The 22,122-nt window shown below is 48.7% G+C and overlaps 1 protein-coding gene across 2 annotated transcripts; it reads right to left on the reverse strand.

Annotated features, from left to right (window-relative positions):
• Window positions 1–1,206: 1,206 nt before the first annotated feature.
• KCNJ9 (potassium inwardly rectifying channel subfamily J member 9) lies at window positions 1,207–4,777 on the reverse strand. Of its 2 annotated transcripts, XM_061605788.1 has the most exons (3): window positions 4,733–4,777; window positions 3,844–4,660; window positions 1,207–1,526 (listed from the first exon to the last, which is right to left on the reverse strand). In XM_061605788.1, exons 1-3 carry the CDS (start codon window positions 4,775–4,777, stop codon window positions 1,207–1,209), a joined length of 1,182 nt encoding a protein of 393 aa, XP_061461772.1. The 2 variants fall into 2 exon arrangements, with proteins under 2 accessions (XP_061461772.1, XP_061461771.1); XM_061605787.1 differs by having other exon boundaries at window positions 3,844–4,777.
• Between the last annotated feature and the right edge of the window lie 17,345 nt (window positions 4,778–22,122).

Here is a 22,122-nt window from a genome sequence, read left to right on the forward strand (position 1 = left end):
ATTAAGCCTTCCTCTGGCCCACATACACACACAGACTATACCCACCGAATAAGTGAGGCCTATTTTACAGTCAGTTCATTTAGATGTTTTAAACTCTGTGGTTGTGAGCTCTGTGAGGGGTAGACTACAGTTCCCAGGATTCTTTGGGGAAAGCTGTGTGCTTTAAATGCATGGTGTGCACACACAACCCATTTTTAAACATAACACTGTGGTTGTAGCAAATGCTTTGGAATGTGTGTCTCAAGGTGGCGCCTCTCCACTCGTCTGGCCTTTTGGAGGTATTCTGGGGCCTCTGTCGTGTGCTTGGGGACTTTTGCCATCCCTCCGGCGAAGCCCAAACATTCTGCAGGCACTTGACATTGTAAAATTGTTTACTTGTTGTGAACTGTTGTGATAGTTTTCACGATATAGCGGTATACAAATATATTCATAAATAGATTTATAAATAAATATAAGGAGCGTGCAAATCACTGGCGTATCAGATTCCCAACAATTTGGAGAAGGCAGCCTGATTGTGGGGAAAGAGGTTTGCGATTTGGTGAGGGGTGTGTGTGTGTGTCTCCCAAGTGAAAGGAGGCAATAGGTCAAGATGTCGGTCGGGCAGAGACAGGTCAAGGGGCACCGTGGTCGCAACAGGGGGACGGGATTCCAGCAGGTAGGACTCTGCCATACTTTCTCCTCACCTGACCTTCTTGTACCTCATTGGCCCACACTGACCATTCCACTATTCCTTCATTCTTTCAGGTCTCTCCACTCCCCCCCCCCTTTGCCACATACCACTGTAACAACAGACCCAATCGGGACAACCTACCAGTCCAATTCCATCTTATGTATTTATTGGCTATCTGTACAGATATAAATGTGTGTGTGTGTTTAGGACAGCCTCCCCCAACCTGGGCCCCTCCAGATGTTGATGGTCTCCAGGTCCTATTATCATTTATGACCACTGAGCTACACTGGCAGCTGGGAGGTCACCAGGTTGGGGGGACGGTGGGTTTATGAAGAACCCCTTTCTCATCACCTCTCTGTCCCAGTGGCAGAGAAGCTGCTGTCCGCCAGCCAATTCTCTGCTGGTACCATGAAGCTGAGAACCCTAAATCTGCCAGTCCCTCACTCAGCCGACGCTTTGCTCTCTGCGTTGTTCCCCTGCCCTTCGGTGCCCAGTTCGAGACCTCCCCGTTTGCCTCCCCGCTCCTGCAGATCCCGTTAAACCTTGGACTCGCTCTCCGTACTGGTGAGGTTGCCGTTCTTCTCCTTGGCCCCTTCCTCCCCCCCTTTCTCTGTCCCTTCCTCCACTTTTTCATCCAGCCGGCTCGGGATAGACCAGTACAGGTGGGCGTCCATGCGGGCTGCAGCCTCCGACAGTTCCCGGGCACTGCAGCTGGGCGTGGGGACCTCAAAGGTCTGATGGAAGCTGTTGTAATCTACCTCATAGAAGCCGTCCTCGAGGGTGAGGACAGACATGAAGCGGTGGCCCCAGAGGACCTCGTCCACAAGGTAGGAGCTCCGCGCTTGGCACGTCATCCCTGCACGGGGAGCCAGAGAGAGGGATAAAAACAGGGTTAGTGGGGGGCAGCAAATTGCCCCTTCAGCTGGACATGGAACTTCGATCTGCAGAACTGGTCCTGCTGCTGGTGCCACATATTGTAGAATCACAGAATAGTAGAGTTGGAAGGGGCCTATAAGGCCATCAAGTCCGACCCCCTGCTCAATGCAGGAATCCAAATGTAAGAAATCGTACTTTAAGTGTGGCAGCACCTACACTTTGGAACTCCCTGCCTCTTGACATCAGGCAGGCACTTTTGCTGTACCCTTTTTGGCACCTGCTTGAAAACATCTTTCTTGAGGCGAGCCTATCCAGACATGCAGAATGTTGACATGTGCTTTAATCTCTTTTCGCTTACTGTTAATTTTAACATTTTTTTAAAAAAATACCTGTTTTAACTGGCTTTTATTTAACCCCCCCCCCAAATAAACCGCTTAGAGATTTTAGGACAATCAAGTGGCATATAAGTTTTGTTAAGTAAAATAAAAATAAGTTGTCACATTTATTGATCGAGATCCACAAATACTGATGGCTTGGCTTACTCACCAGCTGTTATATTTGGTTGCCACCAGTTGCATCCGTCCCACTGACCCCCTTGGCCAGGGGCCAAGGGCTCTGGAGAAAGCCAGGTTGCAGGTGGGTCCTCTAGTTTATGTTGGAACATGAGGAAGGTAAGAAAGAGGCACTTTTCCTGATTCTTGGGGTGCCTCCAGTCTGCCAACGTTTTGTGGGAGGGATTCAAGTTGTGAAGGGCTGCACTCAGTGGGTAGAAGCCTCTACTTTGCATGCACGAGGTCCCAGGTTCAGTCCCCAGCATGCCCAGGAATGGGTGGGAAATACTCCCCCTGAAACCCTGGAGAACTGCTGCTGCCAGTCAGGGTAGACAATACTGAGCTAAATGGACCCCAGTGGTCTGACTCAGCATGAGGCAGCTTCCTCCAGTCTTAAGTGCATACCAGAACTTTAGGTCTGCGCAATTAAAGGGAGTTAAAACATTCTGCCATCCTGGCACAACCCCCCCCCTTTTAAAAATTATATCTATATACATATAGAAAGACTTTTTTTTAAGGAAAAGTGAAACGGGAATGGGCTGAAAAGTTTGGGATGGACAAATGATTAACAGGAAGGTGTCTAAGCACCCCACAAGCAAATCAGGATGAATGCCGAATGAATACTCATTTTTGTATATCCACCTTGTAACAAATCAGAATGAATGGTTAAAAATCCCTGGCACAGTCAAACGTCTGCATAAGCATTGTGCAAGCAAATCAGGACACGTCTGGAGGGGCCATTGCTGCCTCCAGACCTCAGTGCACTTGTCAGCTCTGGAAAAGTGTGGTGAAGGTCTAAGGACACCTTCTCTTCCTCAGAGAGCTAACACAGGAACTTCAGAAACTGCCTTCTACTGACTCACTGTTCTCACTGACTGCCACAGCTCTCCAGGGCTCCGGACCAGGAGCTGTTTCCCCAACCCTACCTGGATATTCCATTGGGGATTGGATCTGGGTCTGCAAGCAAAGCAGATGCTGTAGGAACTGACCTACTGGCTTTCCCCTACTAGTGATGTGTTTTGTGGATGCCTGCTTATTTCTGCCCAGAGGGTGGTTTTTTTTAAAATGGAACCTACTGCAGCTGGTAGAACAAACTGAGCATGCTCAGTTGCCAAGCAACCAGAGGGAATGGAAACATTAAATTAGAGGGCGTGGTCATTAGGAAACTGCATGATTGATCCTTCCTCTCAGCGTGAATACAAAACACAGTGTTTGCAGCTGGCATTGAGCCCTTACTGTGGACGGTGCACTTAGAAAATGGAGGTAAAAACAGCATCTTTAGTTTGAAGTAATGCTCCTGTCTGGATAAGCCCTGGGTTTCAGAAAATAAGAAAGCTTACATTTATTGTAGGAAATACATAATGGGTAGGAAAGAGCCTAGTTCTAGCTAACCAAGTTGGAGATTGCAAAGAGCCAGCCTTGCTGTTTCTTCTCTGCAGGGAAGAGAGAGAAACAAACAAAATAGGTTATCTCTCCCAAGGTGGGATGATGAAGAAGGGAGGAGCAGGAAATGAGGTCAGCAACCCTAAAAATATCAGTCTAGCAGCACCTGAAGGAAGGTCAGCACAGGTTAGGTCAGAAAGACAGTCTAGGAAACACGGAGATCCCTCTCTCTATCTACCCTTCCCCAGGCAAACCCCAACAAGCTGAGTTGCATCCCAATGCTTCCAACAATGGATGAAGAATGTCTTTTTTTGGAGTAGGAGGGACATGTGATATTTGGCACCCAACACTCGTTACACCTACCTGTGGCCTCCACCATCCCTTCTAAGATGACGACAATCTCAAACTCATCCTTTCGCAGCTGGTCTTTGGAGACCTCCCAGAAGGGGCTGTGCTCGTTGATCTCATGGCTGATGATGAGGGGTGACACCAAGAAGAGGCGGTCATCCCCGGTCTCAAAGCCCACGTTGATGTCCGTCTGGTTGAGGGGGATGAACTCCCCCTCATGCGTCTGCTTGGACTTGATCAGCTTGGCCCGGATTGAGGCCTCCACAATGTGGGAGTTGCGTAGGTCCCCCACCCGGAACATGAGGCACAGGCAGTCATCCCTCAGCGAGATCACCGCGTGGGAGGAGAAGACCAGTGTCTCTGCTCGCTTGTTGGGCTGGGAGATCTTGACAAACATGCAGCCCACCATGAAGGCGTTGACCATGGAGCCCAGGATGGCTTGCAGCAAGAGCAAGATGATCCCCTCGGGGCACTTGTCCGTGATGACCCGGTGGCCGTAACCAATGGTCGTCTCCGTTTCGATGGAGAAGAGGAAGGCCGAGACAAATCCATTGAGGTTGTTGACACAAGGTGTCCAGGCATCGTCCCCCAGGTGGTCGAGGTCGCCGCGGCAGTAAGCAATGAACCACCAAATGAGGCCAAAGAAAAGCCAGGTGATGGCGTAGGCCAAGATGAACACCAGCAGGCTGAAGCGCCACTTCAGGTCCACCAGCGTGGTGAAGATGTCGGTGAGGTAGCGGTAAGTCTCCCGCACATTGCCATGTTGGACGTTGCACTTGCCATCCTTCTCCACGTACCGTTGCCGCCCTCGTTTCTTCTCAGCCTTCTCCGGCTCCTCGCCGAGACGGCGCAGAGCGGCTGGTTTGACCTGGCCGACAGGGAGCGGGGCCTTGGATTCGGAAACCGGGGTCTCAGGGATGGTGGAGAAGGCCGCGTTCTCCTTCGCCATGTTAGCACGTGGGGGGCCAGAATGGCTGCTTTGACTCTGCAGGGGAAACACAGAGGTTTATTTATTTATTACTTAGATTTATATCCTGCCCTTCCTCCCAGTAGGAGCCCAGGGCGCCAAAGTTAATGTGGGAAGCATCTAGCCAGTATTGTCTGCCCTGACTGGCAGCGGCTCTCTAGGGTTTCAAGCAGGGAGTCTCCCTCAACCCTACCTGGGGGCTTCTCCATGCAAAGCAGCTGCTCTAACACTGACTTAGGGTCCCTTCTTCAAACTTAGTGCATGATTCCAGTCCTCATGATTCTGAATTATGGGCTTAAGGAAGTTAGGTGAGCTGCCTTGTTCCATCAGACCATTGGTCCATCTAGCTCAGTACTGTCTACACTGACTGGCAGCAGGTTTCAGACAGGGAGTCCCAGCCTTACTTGGAGATGCCATCAGGGATTGAACCAGGCACCTTCTGAATGCAAACAAAGCATTCTGTTGTTTGTTCCCATCGAAGATCGGTTCTGGAAACTTCCCCCCTGAACTCCAGCTTGTGCCAACTTTGAAGCAGTCTGAGAATGGGGCTACAGACAGAGCCCAGCGTGAGTTGCTCCCCAGGCAACTAGCAAGCAAGATGCAACAGGGCCACAGCAGCAGCAGCAAGTTTGTCTGTTACACAAAAAGGAAGAATTTTTATTTTCAAACAGGTATAAAGGTATAGTGCAGGTGGCTCCCTCCTTGAGGCCTTGCATCAGATCCTACACGCAGTGAAGGCTTGTTTTGGATTGGGGAGAGTGACGTGATGGTAGCATAAGGTCGCCGGCTCTCGGCTTGTTTCCAACGCCCTCCCGTGCGATCCTGCCGAGCTGAGCCCACGAATTCGTGCCTCCCACAGCAGTAATGGTGGCGAAGTTCGTGGCAGAGGAGCTGGGCATGCTGGCGAGGCCCAGATGGCTCGTGTAATTAAGAGGAGCTCTATTTTTAGACCCTAGCTACACTGTTAATTGAACGATTGTGCCACGTTGAACCAGCAAACACCATTTCCCTCAAATAGTTTATGTCTTTTATTAATAGATGGTGTTGGGGAGGGGAAAGGTGTTGCCCTCACCTGAGAAGTGTGACCCCCAGTTTGTTTACAAGGTTCAGCTCAAAGCAAGAGACTTTTAACGACAATATACTAATTGCTGCTGGTGGTGGGAGGGGTGAAGGAGGCACGTGGCTAAGGCTTATGAAGCGATACATGGCATGCAGGAAGTGGGTAGAGAGAGGCTTTTGGAGGAAATGCTTGGTTCAGTGGCAGAGCGCCTCTTTGCACACAAAAGGTCCTAGGTCTGGTCCATGGCCTCTCCAGGCAGGCTGGAAATGTCTCTGGCCTGAAATCCCAGAGAACTGCTGCCAGTCAGTGTAGACAATACTGAGCCAGATGGAACCCAATGATGTGACTAGGTTTAAGGCAGCTTCCTGTTTTTCTCTCCCCCCTCTTCTGGTACTAGAACTTCAGGTTCAATCTGAACAACAGTGGGTGCTCCTGGATCCATCTTTGTCGCTAGAGGCCCAGGTGACCTCCGTGGCTAGGAGTGCCTTTTACCAGCTTTGGCTGATAAGACAGTTGCATCTGTTCCTGGACTGGGATAGCCTGACCACTGTTGTCCACGCACTGGCAACCTCCAGGCTGGATTAGTGTAATGTGCTCTATGTGGGGTTGCCTTTGAGGTTGGTCTGGAAGCTGCAGGTGATGCAAAACAGGTGATGCAGCGAGACTGCTCACTGGGGCAGGGTATCGCCAATGTGTCACCCCTCTGCTGAGAGAATTGCACTGCCTATCTATTAGCTACTGGGCCTATACAGCTTAGGACCAGGATACCTGAAAGACCATCTTATCCCTTACATAGCTAGCCGATCACTGCACTCTGCAGGTGAGGGCCTCCTGTAGATACCATCCCATCAGGAGGTCCGTTCCTCACAACATAGGAATCGGACCTTTAGTGTGGTGGCACTGACCCTTTGGAACTCCCTGCCCTTAAATAGGCACCATCTCTGTTATCTTTTCGGCACCTATTGAAGACCTTCCTCTTTCAACAAGCCTTTTAGGCTGAGAACTTATCCCAGTCTGCCTCTGTGTTGGAATTGCTTTCTTTTTAAAAAGGTTTTTAATCTTAGAAGATGTTTTGAAAGCTTTTGTTTTTAAGAAACGTTTTAAAAGACGTTTTGTTTTAATGTGTTTTAAAGTTTGTTTTTATGATGTTTTGAAGTTCTTAGTGCTTTTGTTTGCCGCCCTGAGCTCCTGCTGGGAGGAAGGGCGGGATATAAATCAAATAATAAATAAATAAATCTATGGCAAGAGATTTGCATGGAGGGACAACTGTCACTAAATTTACAGTTGCTGCTGCTTGTTTTCCTGATCTCACAAGGTGACTCAGACAACAGAGAACATCCCCCCATTTGTTTCGAGTGTTGCAGGAGGACCACATGCCTTCCCTGCAGAAGAGGGCAGAATTCTCTATGCATTCCTCTGATGCTACGGAGCGGGTCCGTGCAAGTCAACAAACGCTCCTCTATTAAATCACAGGGCTGGGCTGGGGTGGGGAAGGGCCAGGCCCTCACCAGGCCCAACTCCATGTGCTGAGGCTGAACCCTCAGCGACTCAGGCGTGGAGCAACGCCTCTTTAAATCACCTCCACCAGGGGGAGGTTGGGCTACCCACTGTAAAAAGCTCTAGGGTTAGTTGTTGTTTTTTTGTCTGGTGGGCGAGGGGCCTCCTCCTCCTCCTCACTGTTGCCACTGCATTTGCGTGCCCTCTCTCTCTGGGGGGTGGCTAGGCAGGCAAGGAGAGGGAGGAACAGCTGGACAGTGCAGGGAAACTATGCAACAGCCTGGCAAGGCCGACCCCTGGCCTGGCCTCCCGGGACCCTCATGGCTACATCTGGGCTCTCTCCATGGTCCTGACTTTGCCTGTTGACCAGAGGCTCCTGCAGGATTGTTTTGGCAGCTCAACTCTGCTGCCTGCTGGCCAGTGCTTGAAGGTTCACTTGTTGAAGGACCTAAGCACCGCTGCCATGGGCCTCAGTCTTGAACTGGGCAGGTCAAGCGCTGCGGCCCTTCTTCTATGTGATGTAAACCCTTCCTGCTGCCATTTTGGTTAATGACTATGCCGAGGTATTGATAGTCCTTAACAAGTTCCATGTTCTCAATGTCAACTTTAAAGGTACATAATCTTCCCTGGAGAGCCAGTCATCATAGACCATCCTTAGCTAGATGGACCAAGAGTCTGACTTGCTATAAGGTGGACTCCTACGTCCCAACACCTTACAGGTGACAATGTGGCCGCAGCTCCCCTGTTCTCAGTCCAAGGAGAGCTGCCACATTGGAAGCCTTGATTCCGACTGCTGCAGAGAGGTGTCCAGCTGGGACACCAGTGCCCCAAAAGCATTTAGGTGGTGGTGTGAAAGATGCAATCTGCTCTGCCCCTGTAAGGCCTTGGGCCTTTTCCTGCATCACCTCCCTGAGCATAGCCTTGTCATGCTGAACTTTCAGGATCCTTCAGAAACAAAATTCCATAGAATCTGCTTGCAGCGTGTGTCAGGATTCGGCCCTTTGCAGTTGTCTCTGTGTGTGGGAGGCTTGCTCCCATCCCCCAGGGCCTTTCTAAGAAACGCCAACTCCATCCAAAGTAAAAACGTTCCTGCTGAGAAGGAAACTTTTCCCTCTCCTGCCAATCAGCAGCAACGCCTCTGTCCTCAGTGTGCCCAAAACTTGCAGCAGCCTGACTGTCGTCCTCCTCTTTTATCTGTCTGTCTTTTTGACTTTTGCCTTGAAAACCAGCACTCAAGGAAGAAAAAAGAGATCAGGAGGAGACGGCTTTTTCCAAACCATCACTCCTTGTTCTGTCCGCCTTCCTAATAGATGGGCCTGGTTAAGCATGTGGATTTGCAGGTGGGGGCCTGAGTTCAAATCCCCACTCTGTTCACAATAGATGGCCTCCTTTGGGGGTCTCTCTTCCTCTCCCCCTCCCCTGCTAAGCCATTCCTACCTCACAGGGTTGTTGTCATAAAGACAATTTTTTAAAATTAAATTTATATCCTGCCCTTCCTCCCAGAAGCAGCCCAGGGCGGCAAACAAAAATGCTAAAACACTTAAAAACATATTAAAACAAAACATCTTTAAAAACATTAAAAAACATTTCAAAATCATATTAAAAAAACTTTAAATACATCTTAAAAAACAATTCCAGTACAGATGAGGACTATAAAATAACAGAGAAGGGATGGCATCCATGTTGCTGTTCCCAGGCATTTGATGGCATGTGATGGGAGTGTTTTTACTGACAATTTTTTTTTTAATTGTTTTTGGTTCATTGCAAATTCTGCTGGTTTGATTTTGTTGGTTTTTCTTGTCTGGCGCATGGCTTTTATGTTGAAAGATTCAGGACAGATAAAATAAATTACTTCTTCGTACAGAGCATAAACTCTGGAATTCGTTCCCACGGGAGGCAGAGATGGCCACCAACTAGGAAGGCTTTCAAAGAGGATTAGGCAAATCCAAGGAGGGAAAGGTTGCCAGTGGCTACTAGCCATGCTGGATACGGTCTCCTCCAGTGGCTGGAACCTGCAGGAGGGGAGGATTGCTGCTCTTGCGCTCAGGTCCTGCTTGTGGGCTCCCTGTAAGAGGCATCTGGTTGGCCACGATGAGAACAGGCGGCTGGAATAGATGGGCCCCCATTTGGCCTGATCCAGCTGATGAAGGGCTCTCCTTATGTGCATTCACTGTTTCATTGTCTGGTTTTAAACTCCTCACATTTTATATTTCTGTAAGTTGTCTCGGGTCATTTTTGGGAGAGGCAACCAAGACACTGAACTGCAGTGGAGCAGCAGTAGCAATAATAATATATATATATATATATTTCTTGGAAAGAGACTTGGGTCCAAATGTGTCCCTTCCTGCCTCTTTCTTTTTCTTTCTTCCTAAGCCTATCCTACCTTTCAGGGTTGTAAATGAGGATGTAAATAAGAAACAAGATTGTAAATTCACATTTATTAGGATCTCAAATCACCCTAGAGGTTTGCAAGAGAGAGCCTTCGCTAAAAATCTATCTTCCCTTCAGCCTTTCCTATCTCACAAGATGATTATTGTAAGACAAAACAAAGCATAAGCATATAGGTTAGCATTTGGGGGGGGAAGGAAACTGACCTGGATTTCCATCCTTACTTCCCCCTGGTGCTCTTTCTCGGTCATTCCCTGTTCCCAGCCCACCCTACCCTACAGGGCTGCTGTTTTCAGAATAAAAATAAGAGATGCCATCGATCTTAATTTGTAACCCACTTTGGAGTTGCATTTGCGGGGAAGAGTAGTTACGATTACGTCCTAAACAAAATCAAAACAACAAATTCATGTAAAGGAAGTATATAATGTGGGAGACATCAACTTCCCTCGTTGCCTGCGATTAAGGTTGCTTTTCGTTGTTGTTTTTTAATGCTGTATTTTAAAAATGGTGGTAACCTGCCCTGGGACCTCTGGGTGAAGGGCGGGTGATAAATGATGATGATGATGATGATGATATCAATAAGCCACCGCAGAGCTAGTATATAAGCCCACACTCCCCCTTGTGAGAGAGGGCTGTGTGAGGAGGTTGGCTGCATGGCATGTTTCAGGGCAGGTAACAGAAGGCCGCCCCTCCCAGCCTCCCCAATAGCCCCTCCGCCCCCCAACTACTAGCTCTCCCCTCCCTCGCCGGCCAAGGCAGCGCCTCCTCGAGGGAGCTGTCCGCTCACCTGGTGGTGCTGAAGACGTCCAGCCTCTCGAGCTCAGCCGGAGCAGCAGCATTGGCGGCGGCGGCGGCAGCAACGCCCGCTCCCCGGCGTGGCCCATCTCGCCCCGGGCCCGCCGCATGACATCCCCGCCCGGCAGCGCGCACGGCGCCGCGGGAGGCGATGCAACCCCGGCGCCTCTTCCTCCGCCTAAATTTAGCCGCAGCTCCGGAGCCCAGAGTCTATATACGTGCCGTCCGTCCCCCCCCTTCCCAGGCACCCTTGCTTCCCTGCCGTTGTCAAGGCAACGGGCTGCTCTGGACCTCCTCTGGCTGGGATGCTGAATAGGAGCGCCCCTCCGCTTACAAAAGGATGGGGGAGAACTCTGGGGAGCGGAGGGAGCAGGGCGCCCCGACCCCACCCCAAACGCCCCATGACGCACGCCCTTGGCCTCGTGTGATGGTGTTGCTGAGGGCTGGAGAGAATGAGGAGAACCTCAGAGGAAACTGCCTTAGTTATACTGGTCCATCTGTAGCTCAGTTTTGTCTACTCTGACTGGCAGCGGCTCTCCAGGGTTTCAGGCAGGGAGTCTTTCCCAAACCTACCCGGAGATGCCTCTAGGGAGCGGACCTGGGGCCTTCTGCATGCCAGACAGGCACTCTAACCACTAAGGCGGGGTCATTTCACACTTTTACTAATCATTATTATTAGTTGTATGCAACCAAGTCCTGCTCCAAGTAGACCCATTGAACTTAGTAGACCTAATCTGGTCATGTCTGTTAATGCCGATGGGTCTACTCTGAGTAGGACTAGTGCTGGGGACAACCTGTTAATATTGCATTTCCCAAAGTTGCTGTTCTTTTCCCATGCGGGTGGTGGTGGAGGGGGGAGCACTAGCAAATATTTGAGACCTGCAAAATTAGGCACAACCTGGAGGAAGACTCCTCCCCCCCCCTCGCTTTCCTTCTCCTCTACAACAGCAGAAGTCGGGGTCAACTCCAAGGACCTCCTTTCAGGGCAGGCTAAAACAGCCTCCCCGAGCCTGGAGCCCTCCAGCTGGTGTTGGACTTCAGCAATGCTGGGTTTGGGGAGGGGGCTGATGAGGGCTGTAGCCCAACAATGTCTGGAGGTTGCCATGTTAGGACAGCCTGGACTAAAGGAAGCCCCTTTTCTCACATTGCATATTGTTACCTTGTGGAACTCACTGCCACAATATAAGGCGAAGCCCACCAGCTTTAGAAGGCTTCAAAGGGGGGAAGTGAATTGGTTGCATTCCAGGAGGAGGCAGAGGGCAGCAGTGAGGACAGTTTGCTCTAATGGGCCCTGCTCTTCGCCTTCCCTCCAAAAGTGGTTGACAAAGTTTAGTAGTAAGACAGCCCCTGCCCTCAAGGTTTGCAGTCAAAAAGTCACGACACACAAGGAAAAGAGGCTGGCAAGGAGGAGGGGGAAATGCGCACGTGATGGTGGTGGTTGGTCACAGTCTCCAGGGGGATGCAATTCCAGCTGTTCTGGGTCTGACTGCGCTGCTCCTGAGAATCAGGTTTGCACTGCCCTCACCCTCCTCTTCTCCCACCAGGGCGTGGTGGCTTCTCAGAAGCCCTCCTGGGGCCCAAAGGTCACAGCCCTAGAGGGTGGCAGCAGTGGCAGCACCATGGGGGTTTGCTTCTGAGGGCCAGACTCTGGCACCAATCTCGGGAGACAGCTGACATAGCTTCATGTCTTGTCGGGGGGCTGCCTTGGGCACATCTGGTTAGCCAAGTGGCATAGACAGCATGCCAGGCTGAATGCTGGGGGTGCAGGGCAGGGAAAAAGAGTTTTCCGTCTGGTGGCAGCTGCAGAATTAATGCACCTGTGTCCCAGTTGGTATCTGCCCTGGATTTGCATTGATTTTGTCTATGTGCTGTTATTGTGTTAAGCTGTTTTTATATTTACCATTGTTTTATATATCGTGGGTCGGCTGGCAGACGGGAAAATCTCGCAGTCACCCTGGATTGCTTCTCTCAGTTTTAAGGTGTATGTTTAGGTAGTGGGGGGGGGGTCTATATTCAGGCAGATTCACAGACATGTTGTGCAGGTGGCAGGCAAGCACACACACAGACCATACTTATTTCTTAAAATATTTATTACCTGCTCTTCATTGCCACAGCAATCTCCAGGCAGGTTGCATTAAAAATCAGTACATGACATATAAAATACAATATCCCCCCCCCAACTGTAAAAACCAAGGAAGACAATAAAATCATACAACCACAGGCTCCAACAAAAGTGTATGTGAACAGGCAGGTGTTTTATGAGCTTTCAGTGCCAGTGTCAGAGTTTGGCACCAGTGTTAATAACTGGGGACATGTTGCCATTGCAATCCAGTCAATTGGCAGTTATTAACAATGATCACAGCTAAGTGGAACATCTACGTTTAGATGCAGTCTACCTCAGAGTTCCTATTGGGGAGAGCAAACAGCAGCGGTCAGCAGCAGCAGTTCCTGGAGGCAGGTGACTTTCTACTCAGCAGAGCCTTGGCTTGATCCAGCTTCTTACATCCTTATGAGGCCATTTTCAACAAGTTGGACAACACAGCCTTACACTGCCTTATACTGAGACAGAAGAACTTTGGTCCATCTAGTGTACAACCTACACTGACTGGCAACAGCTCTCCAGGATTTCAGGAAGGGGACTCTCCCAGCCCTACCTGGAAACTGGAATTGGACCAGGGACCTTCTGCATTCAAAGCAGGTGCTCTACCATGGAGTCCCGCTCCTTCCCAAATAGGGATGCAGAAAGTTGCCTTATCCTGAGTCAGGTCATTGATCCATCTACCTCTGTCATGTCCACACTGACTGGCAGTATTTCTCCAAGGTTTCAGACAAGGAATTCCCTCCCCGGAAATGCTTGAGCCTGGGTCCTTCTGGGTGCAAAGCAGATGCTCTGCCCCTGAGCTGTGGCCCTTCCTCTATGCATGAGTGAAATGTCTCCATTCCGCCAGCCCCCTCTCCAAAATGCTCCTGCATGGGGACGGGCGTGATCCAGCCTGCCCAGAGAAAATATAAAAGGCCCTATTATGTTTCTTGCTTCAAAAAAAAATAAAAGGCACAGGAGTGGGAGATTTTCTTTTCTTTACTTTTTACCCTCCCTTTCAAACATCCCCATGAAGAAGAAGAAGAAAAAAAAGAGTCGTCTTTGAATCAAGATCCTACCACGTAAGATAAAATGAAAACGACCAAGGATCAAGCAAGGAAGTCCTTTCTCAAATGCACAGACCCTGGGAAGAGTCCAAATGGGGAAGAACAAGAGATGTTTTGTTTTTCTTTTGTGTGCCCTCCCCTGTCTCTCCCCCGCCCCCCGCAGCTTGGCTGAGCAAGTGAGAGAGTTGCTTGTCTCAGCAAGAAGCCGCCTTCTCTTGCCTGCAGGCCGCACAAACCCGTGGCAACACATTGCCCTCCCCTGATCAATTTGGATCTTGGGCGTTCTGACAGGTATCCCTCCTGACAGAGCTGGATGGAGTGAGCAGGCAGTGCTTTCTGCAAGCAGACGAGAGATTGAGAGCAAGCGAGAGAGAAGGAAGCACGAGCAGCAGTTTAGAAAGAAACCAGGAAGAAGAGAGTGGGTGGAATCTTCCACTGTCAGTGGGACAACCTGGAAACGTTGCCCCCTGCCCCCAATAGCCTGTTTATTCAGCATTTATCAGTCTAGGGCAGTGGTTCTCAAACTTTTTTGGTTCGCGGCGCACTGTAAAATATATAAAAAATTTCTGGTGCACTTCGTGTACAAAATTAAAAATATATTAATATATTTTAAACTATGAATAAAAATGACTTAATAATAATATACTTTCATAATACTCGTGGCATACCTAGCCACCTCTTGCGGTGCACCAGTGTGCCCCGGCGCACCATTTGAGAACCACTGGTCTAGGGGGTGGCACTGCTTGCCATCTCCCTCCTCCCCCCTTTAGTTTCAGAGTTGCCCTTGCAGAACTCAGCAGGGAAGAGCTTGATGGGCGCAGAACCAGAATCACTTGGCTCCGCCTGGCGTTGGCTCTGGCCCCGCCTACTGTTGGGCTCCCTGCCTTCCACCCCACCAGTCCCACGGGCACCTATCTGATACTGGAGGGCTTGTGCAGCCATCGTGGCCAGTAGCTTTTGATCGCCTTATCCTCCATAACAACCGAAATGGCTTTCGTTAGGGTGGTGAAAGCTTGATGAGTCTGTGTCAATGTTAAAAGTATTTAATAAATGGCTTCGGTGAAACAAGCACTTGTATCTAGCTGTTCTTTAAAAAAAATGCTTTGACATCTCCAGATGAATCTTAAACTGGCCATGCAAGAGCTCCCACAAACATACCTGGCTGCGCACCGCTGAGTTGGAATACAAAAACGGTTTTTACAGCAACAGAGGAGCAATTACTGGGTAACAGAAAGAAAGAAAAGCCAATGGAAGAAGGTGGTAGGAAGGAAAGGAGGCAGACAAAGGCCAGGTGTGATATATTTGTTCCCTCGTTTTGTTTCACAAATAGCTCCCTCTTTTGACTAGCTTCCGGCTCTCCCTCAAGGGACTTGGAGGCCACCTGGCTCCATTTCCCCACTGAAAGGGCGGGCTTCACATTTCAAGGTAATATCATCGGTGCAAAGCATCTGGGCCAAAACAGCCCTCGTGAAATCCCAACGGGGGCCAGAGGGAAATTGAGAAAGAGTAACTTGTCCTGTTCATGATATAGCCCTTTTTGTTTTCTGCCAGGTTGCAAAGGTCATGTCTCTCAAGCAAAGGAGGATTCTGGGTAGGTTTCCAGGACACTCTCGCTCTCTCTGTTGCTTTTAAGCTCTGGCATCCTGGCTAATTTGTGGAGTTCCAAACTAGGGGAGTGTGAGATTGCAGGGTGGCAAGCAACAAGTGATAAAGCATTTAAACCAACTTAAAGACGTTTCCAATATAGATGCAGACTAGGAAAGGTCTCTACTTGACAGGCCTGTTGAAAGAGGTGTCGTTGTGTAAATCTGTATATTTGTTAGCAGAGATTGTCAATGGTCTGAAATAAGTGTGCGTTTACCTAAGAAAGCAGGCTTTTACCTTGCACTGAGATCACTGAGACTTAAGACTTAGTAAAATAAGAAAAGCTATAGAAATGCATGATAGATAGAAAGGCATACCTAGTTCTAACAAACTAAGTTGGAGGCACAATGCCCAGGTTTGGATGTTGCCCTCATGGCTAGGAGAGAAAGAGCAGAGACAAAGGTGTCTCCTCTCTCTTGGACAGTCGGACAGTCAAAGAAGAGAAGAGAGGAAAGGGCGGAAGGAGGAGGGGCAGATAAGCTTCCCTAAGACATATCAGTCTATCAACGGAAGGAAGTCAGTCATAGCATCACAGGTAAAGGTAATCAAGCCTATCCATCTGGAGGACCCTAACTCTATCTCCCTTCTGGAACATAAGCAAAAGAACAAAACAGGAGTTGCTCTTGCCCCACTTCCAAGAAGAGGAAGGTCTTCTGTAGGTGCTGGACAGCCAACAGAGACGGCTCCTGTCTGATATTTAAGGGGAGGGAAGTTCCAAAGGGTAGGTACCACCACACTAAATTCCTATAGTGTGAGGAACAGATTTCCTGATAAGATGGTATCTGCAGGAGGCCCTCACCTGCAGAGCCTCCAGAGTGCATTGGAATCGTCATGGTATATATGAGCATCTTGGAACAGCGATGGCTTCGTTATTGTCTGATTAGGAAAGGGGAGTAACTTCATCTGGAAGGCCACAGGCTTGGGGAAGGGCCATAGCTTAGTAAGAGACCATCTGCTTTGTGTGCAGAAGGTCCTAGACATCCCCAGGTAGGGTTGGGAAATGACTCCCTGCCTGAAACCCTGGACGGCCCCTGCCAGTCAGTGTAGACAATACACAGCTAGGGGGACCAAGGCAGCTTCCGATGTTCCCCAAACTCTCTAAGTGGTGTACACAACAAAATTATCAAAAATCCATATACTTTTTTTTAAAGCATGCATAAGGTAATAATAAATAAAATGCAGATAAAATCAGTAAAACTTGGGGGTCCTGAGTGAGAAAAAAACCAGTGGCTATTAGCCATGATGGCTATTCTTTACCTCCACAGCCAGAGGCTTCTGAATGCCAGTTGCTGGAAACCACAGGAGAGGAGAGTTGCTCTTGCGCTCTGGTTCTGCTTGCGAGCTTCCCGTTGGCGCATCTGGTCGGCTACTGTGAGGACAGGGTACGCTGGACTAGATGGAGCCCCCTTAGGCCTGATCCAGTAGGCTTTTCTTATGTTCTTAAAGACCTTGGCGCAGATTTTATTTTTCTCTTCTGTGTTGGGGCATGGGGCTTGGTTACAGGAAACCAGGTGTTCTCTTGATGCGCTGTCTTGGACTGGAGGTGTGCGACAACCTTGAGGGGTGTGGGGGCAATTGAGTCAGTCTCACGCCTTCCGCTTTTCATAGCTGAGTCACTGAGAGGCCTCTCGGTGCCCTGATTAAGCTGTAAAGACATTTGGATGCGGGCGGTGACAGGTTCCTTCTTGGCAAACAGCGAGCCCTTTATTGACCACGGTGTGCTCGACAGAAAGGCAACAATATTCCTGCACAACAACCTGCTTATATAATCCGCAAAGGTGTTGCAACAAGTGTGTGTGTGTGTGTCCGGGCAGTGGCTAGTACAGGGGTGCATAAGAATTTATCTCTATGTATATGTTTTAATGAGTCACAGCATCATAAATTGAACAGAATATTCCAAGGTTGAGGGTCAATGCTTCGCTCATCCATATAGTTCTCCAGATGGCTTAGAAATGTTTTTATTATGGGGGCAGACAGATAAATCCTGTACTACAGTGGAAGCTGCCTTATATACTGAGTCAAAGCATTATCTCAGTATTGCCTGCACTGACCGGCAGCAACTCTCCAGAGTATCAGACCAGGGTTTTTTGCCAGTCCTACATGGAGATGCTAGTGAGGATCAAACCTGGGATTTTCTGCATACAAAGGAGATGCTCTAAGCACCGGGCAATGGCCTTCCCCTTGAAATAAAGTAAGATTTCAGTCTTCATGGCTCCGAATAAAGGGCTGATTTAAATAATCACACCATTGGTCCTTCAAGCTGAGTATTAACTGCACTGATTGGCAGCAGCTTGCTTGGGTTTCAGGCAGGGAACATTCCCAGCCCTGCCTGGGGGTGCCGGTGGGGAGTGAACCTCAGGCCTTGTGTCTGCAAGGCAGATGCTCTACCCACTGAGATACACAGCCCTTCCCCACTGTTGTGCTGCTGCAATTGCATTTTATTTATTTGTTTATTTAAATTTCCACAACTTAGATTTGGGGGACATAATACAGAAACAAATGAATGCAACCAATGGATTCAACAACGAAGTTGCCTGGATTTCCTGCAAAATGTGAGCGATCCAAACACAGCATTTCAAGGCTAAAACTGCCAGGGGTCTGTGTGCAGTCGGTGGGCAGTCCACATTTCCAGCGGAAACAGCATCCCACTGATCCTCTTAGACCCACAACAACAGCAGCTGCTGATTTTCAGGTGATCCATTCACAAATTCTGACAGGCGTTCGTAGGACAACCCTTCGCAACTTTATGCCTCGTTGGGGATATTGCCAGCCATGCTGGCATTTAGTCGCCCCCACCGCAGGCCACATGTTATCTGAAATCAACAAAATTTTACTTCCAGTTCATTAGTGAATTAATTATCTTGAGGGTCAAGATGCCCAGTTGAAATATGAAGTTTATGTAGAATAAACAGTCATGGGCTTTTTAAAAAAAATATTTTTTCCAGGCTTATAAAAAATAATTCCTATGAATGACCTTAAATTATACAAACATGTACTTCAGTATTTAACAAATAAATTCCTGTTGTGTCTTAAATTTTCATACAAACATCAGAAGCAGCCTTATACAGAGTTAGACCCTTGGTCCACCTAGCTCAGTATTGTCTACACTGACTGGCAGCAGCTCTCTAGGGCTTCAGGCAGGAGTGTCTTCCACTCCTATGCTGGAGATTGAACCTGGGACCTTCTGCATGCAAAGTAGGTGCTCCACCACTGAGCTGCAGCCATAATGGCCATTCCAATATCCTACAAAACACGCCCATTCTTCTACAATTGTAGTAATTGGGTTACTTGAAAATGCCACTGTGGTGTAGTGGTTAAAGTGTCAGACTAGGACCAAGGAGACCAGAGTTCCAATCCCCACTCAGCCATGAAGCTCACTGAGTGACCTTAGGCCGGTCACTGTCTCTCAGCTTAACCTGCCTCACAGGGTTGTTGTGAGGATAAAATCGGGAAGGGGAGAACCATGTTTGCACGCCACCTTGAGCTCCTTGGAGGGAAGGTGGGATATACATGTAATCACTACAGTTATTTTGCCCACCTCTGAGAGATCTAGACTCTTCAATAATCATCACCTTGTGGTCAGGGGGTACCCTGTTTTTCCTCTTGCGAGGCCACACAATTTTTGCCAAAGTAATAAATCCATAAGTGAACTTTTGGGGTGTCTTTCTCTGTCTGAGGGATGGGAACCCCTTGGTCCTTCAGGAGGCGTTGATCAGAGATGGGGTTCAGTAACATCTGGGGCACACCATGTTCTCCACCCCTGATCTAGACCCTAGAGTTGGGTTAGCCAACCTGGTGATCTCCAGATGTTGTCGAACTCCAACAGCCACAATGGCCAATGGTCAGGGAGGATGATTGGAGTTGTAGTCCTGCAAGACCTGGAGGGGCACAGATGTTCTGCACTCAATCCAGTTAGATAGCAAGAAATAGCCTTTGGGCCTGGTCTGGAAGATCCAGCTGGTGCAGAATGCAGTGGTGGAGGCAGATGGCCAACAGGCTGCAAAACATCTGCTAAAACATCGGCCCTGGGTGCTTATATGCTACTGGGCCAGGTTCAAGGATCTTGCATTGATATAAAACCCTGAATAACTTGGGTCCAGGGTATCTTAAAGAGCCTTTATATCCCAACCCAACCCACTGAGATCATCCAGAGGAGTGGTGTTAGTTGTCCCCCGTGTTACAGAGAGGCCCAACTGGCCTCAAACAGAAGTTGGGCATTTAGTGTCGCTGGTCTCATGCTTTGGAACACTTGTCCAGCAGGGATGTGGCAGGCACCTTCTCACTTTTGACCTTCAGAAGTCTCTTGAAGACTTTTTTTTATGCCGACAGACCTATGAAGCTGTTCAAACCTTTTTTGACTGACCAGTCATTTTAATTATTTTTTTAAAAAACTGTTTTTAATTACTTGCTATGTTTTTACCGCTGTGCACCATCCCGGTACTGCAGTACAGTATTCAAATGGCAGTATATATATGCTTTTATTAAATAAATAAATAAATAAATAAGATTGGCAGAAAATAATATGAAGACAAGAGGAAGGAGAGTGCAGCCAAGAAACCTGTTGTACTCTCAAGATGAATTATGTCCCTTGGTTCCCCAGAACAATAAAATTAAAGTTCAGTACCCAGGTCTTTAGTAATAAGGAAAACCACAAAGTGCGTAACTGTACTCGGGAAAAGGTGTGCTATAAGATATGCACTGTGCTGGGTAAAATCGCAGCGGTTCCTCTGCCTCCCAGGCAGACCCATGATAATGCTATGCCACTAATAAATTCACCGCGACAAGTCTGTAGCCCCGGTCATGGTGTCAAGGACATAAGAATGTCAACACAGGAGGAGCCCTGTTGGATCAGAGGAAGGACATATGCAGCCTGATAAACTGTCCCCAAAAGTGGCCGGTGGTGATTGGCTGGAATGGAGCTTCCATGTTCAAAGACAGTGTACCCATGAACCCCAGAAACTGAGGACACACTATGCTGTAGTCATAAGTAGAGCATGAAGACAAGAACCATGTACTGTAGAGTGCTGTCAGCATCTGGGATTCAGAGGGTATTCTGCCCCTGGACAAGGAAGCTCCATTATGATCAATCATAGCATAAGAACTTAAGAACCTCAGAAGAGGCCTTCAGCCAAAGGGAGCCCCATGTAGTCCAGTGTCTTATTCTCACAGTGGACAACTAGATGCCTTCACAGAAGCCCACAAGAAGACCCTGAGTGCCAGAGAAGCACCTCTCCCCACCCGCGACTCCCAGCAACTGGTGTTATTCGGAGGCATCCCGTCTCTAGTAGTGGATCATGGCCAGGAGCTGCTGGTCGCCTTAGCCTCTGTGTCTAAACTTTTAAAGCCATCTGTGTTGGTGGCCGCCATTGTCTCCTGCGGGAGCAAACTCCATAGTTGAAAGATGTAGGGTTGTATCCGTCCAAGTTCTCATAGACCCACTGAAATTAAAGAACACAAGTCGGTCACATTTTACTGACTTCAGTGAGCTTACTCTGAGTAGGAGCTTCATTGTTTATTATCTTTATTTATTTGTTTGCAACATTTACACCTCACCTTTCCTCCAAGGTGCTCCAGGTGGCATACAAACATGGCTCTTCTCCCTCTCCATTTTATCCTTACAACAACCCTTGAGGTATAGAATCATAGAATAGTAGAGTTGGAAGGGGCCTACAAGGCCATCGAGTCCAACCCCCTGCTCAATGCAGGAATCCAAATCAAAGCATTCCCGACAGACGGCGCCCAAGGTCACCCACCAAGCGTCATGGCTGAATGGGGATTCAAACCCGGGTCTCCCAGATCCTGGGAAGAATTTGTTTTGTTTGCCCTTTATAATTCAGCTTCATTGGATGACCTTGTGGCTAGGGTTACCAACCGTACTCTTTTAAGAGTACACGTACTCTTTTTGAGATGGTGCAACAGCATACTCTTACTTTTCACTTATCAAAGCCAAATGTACTCTTTTTGAAATGACAAAATGATGGTAACCCTACTTGTGGCTAGTATTACAAGAGAGACAGCTATAAACTTCTCTCTACCCATTTTCTCCATACCGTGCATAACGTTAATTACATGCACTTCAGACGTGTCCCTGCTTCCCTGAACTAAAAAGCCCCCAACTTTGTAATATTTCCTCCTGAACCAGCCTGGACATTCAGACTGCGGAAGTGATGAAATACACCTCACACACACGTATGAAATGAAATCCCCCGCAAGGCTCTGAGTGTTAAGATCAGGCCTTTGCAAAGGCCTCTGAACCCTGGCCTGAGCCAATGCTGCTGGAACCTCAAGGCCTTGTTTGTGGGCTCCCCTTTCCGGCACCTGGCTGCTATACAACTGGTGCTTCACAAAGCCCCTGAAAGCAGCAAGAGGACGAATTTGAGCGCAGCTGAAGGCAGCAGCAGCCCCTGCCACTACATTGCCACCTGGAGCACTGCTGTTCCACAGAAGAGTGCTAAATCTGCAACAGTATTTATGTGGCTCTTAATTCCAGCTGTAACTAAAACCAGCTCTCTCTCTCTCTCTCCTTTATTCTGCCTTTTCTTCTCCCTTGTTTTGTGACCTTTTAACATGCAAGTGTTTGGGGGCAGTAACACAATCTCTATCTCCAGCAAGCAATTTGATTTCTACCTCATTTACTTTCCTCTAAGACTTTAACCTTCCAGCTCCTCCGTCTGCCCTCCCGCCTTGCACTGCTAGCGCTCTCTCTCTCTCTCTCTCTCTCTCGTCTCTCTCTCTCTCTCTCTCCTTTTCTTCCTTTCACACTCCACAACTCCTCCTTCTGCCTCTGCCCTTGCAA

This window comes from Rhineura floridana, chromosome 22 (assembly GCF_030035675.1).
Source record: "Rhineura floridana isolate rRhiFlo1 chromosome 22, rRhiFlo1.hap2, whole genome shotgun sequence".
Lineage (NCBI taxonomy): Eukaryota > Metazoa > Chordata > Lepidosauria > Squamata > Rhineuridae > Rhineura > Rhineura floridana.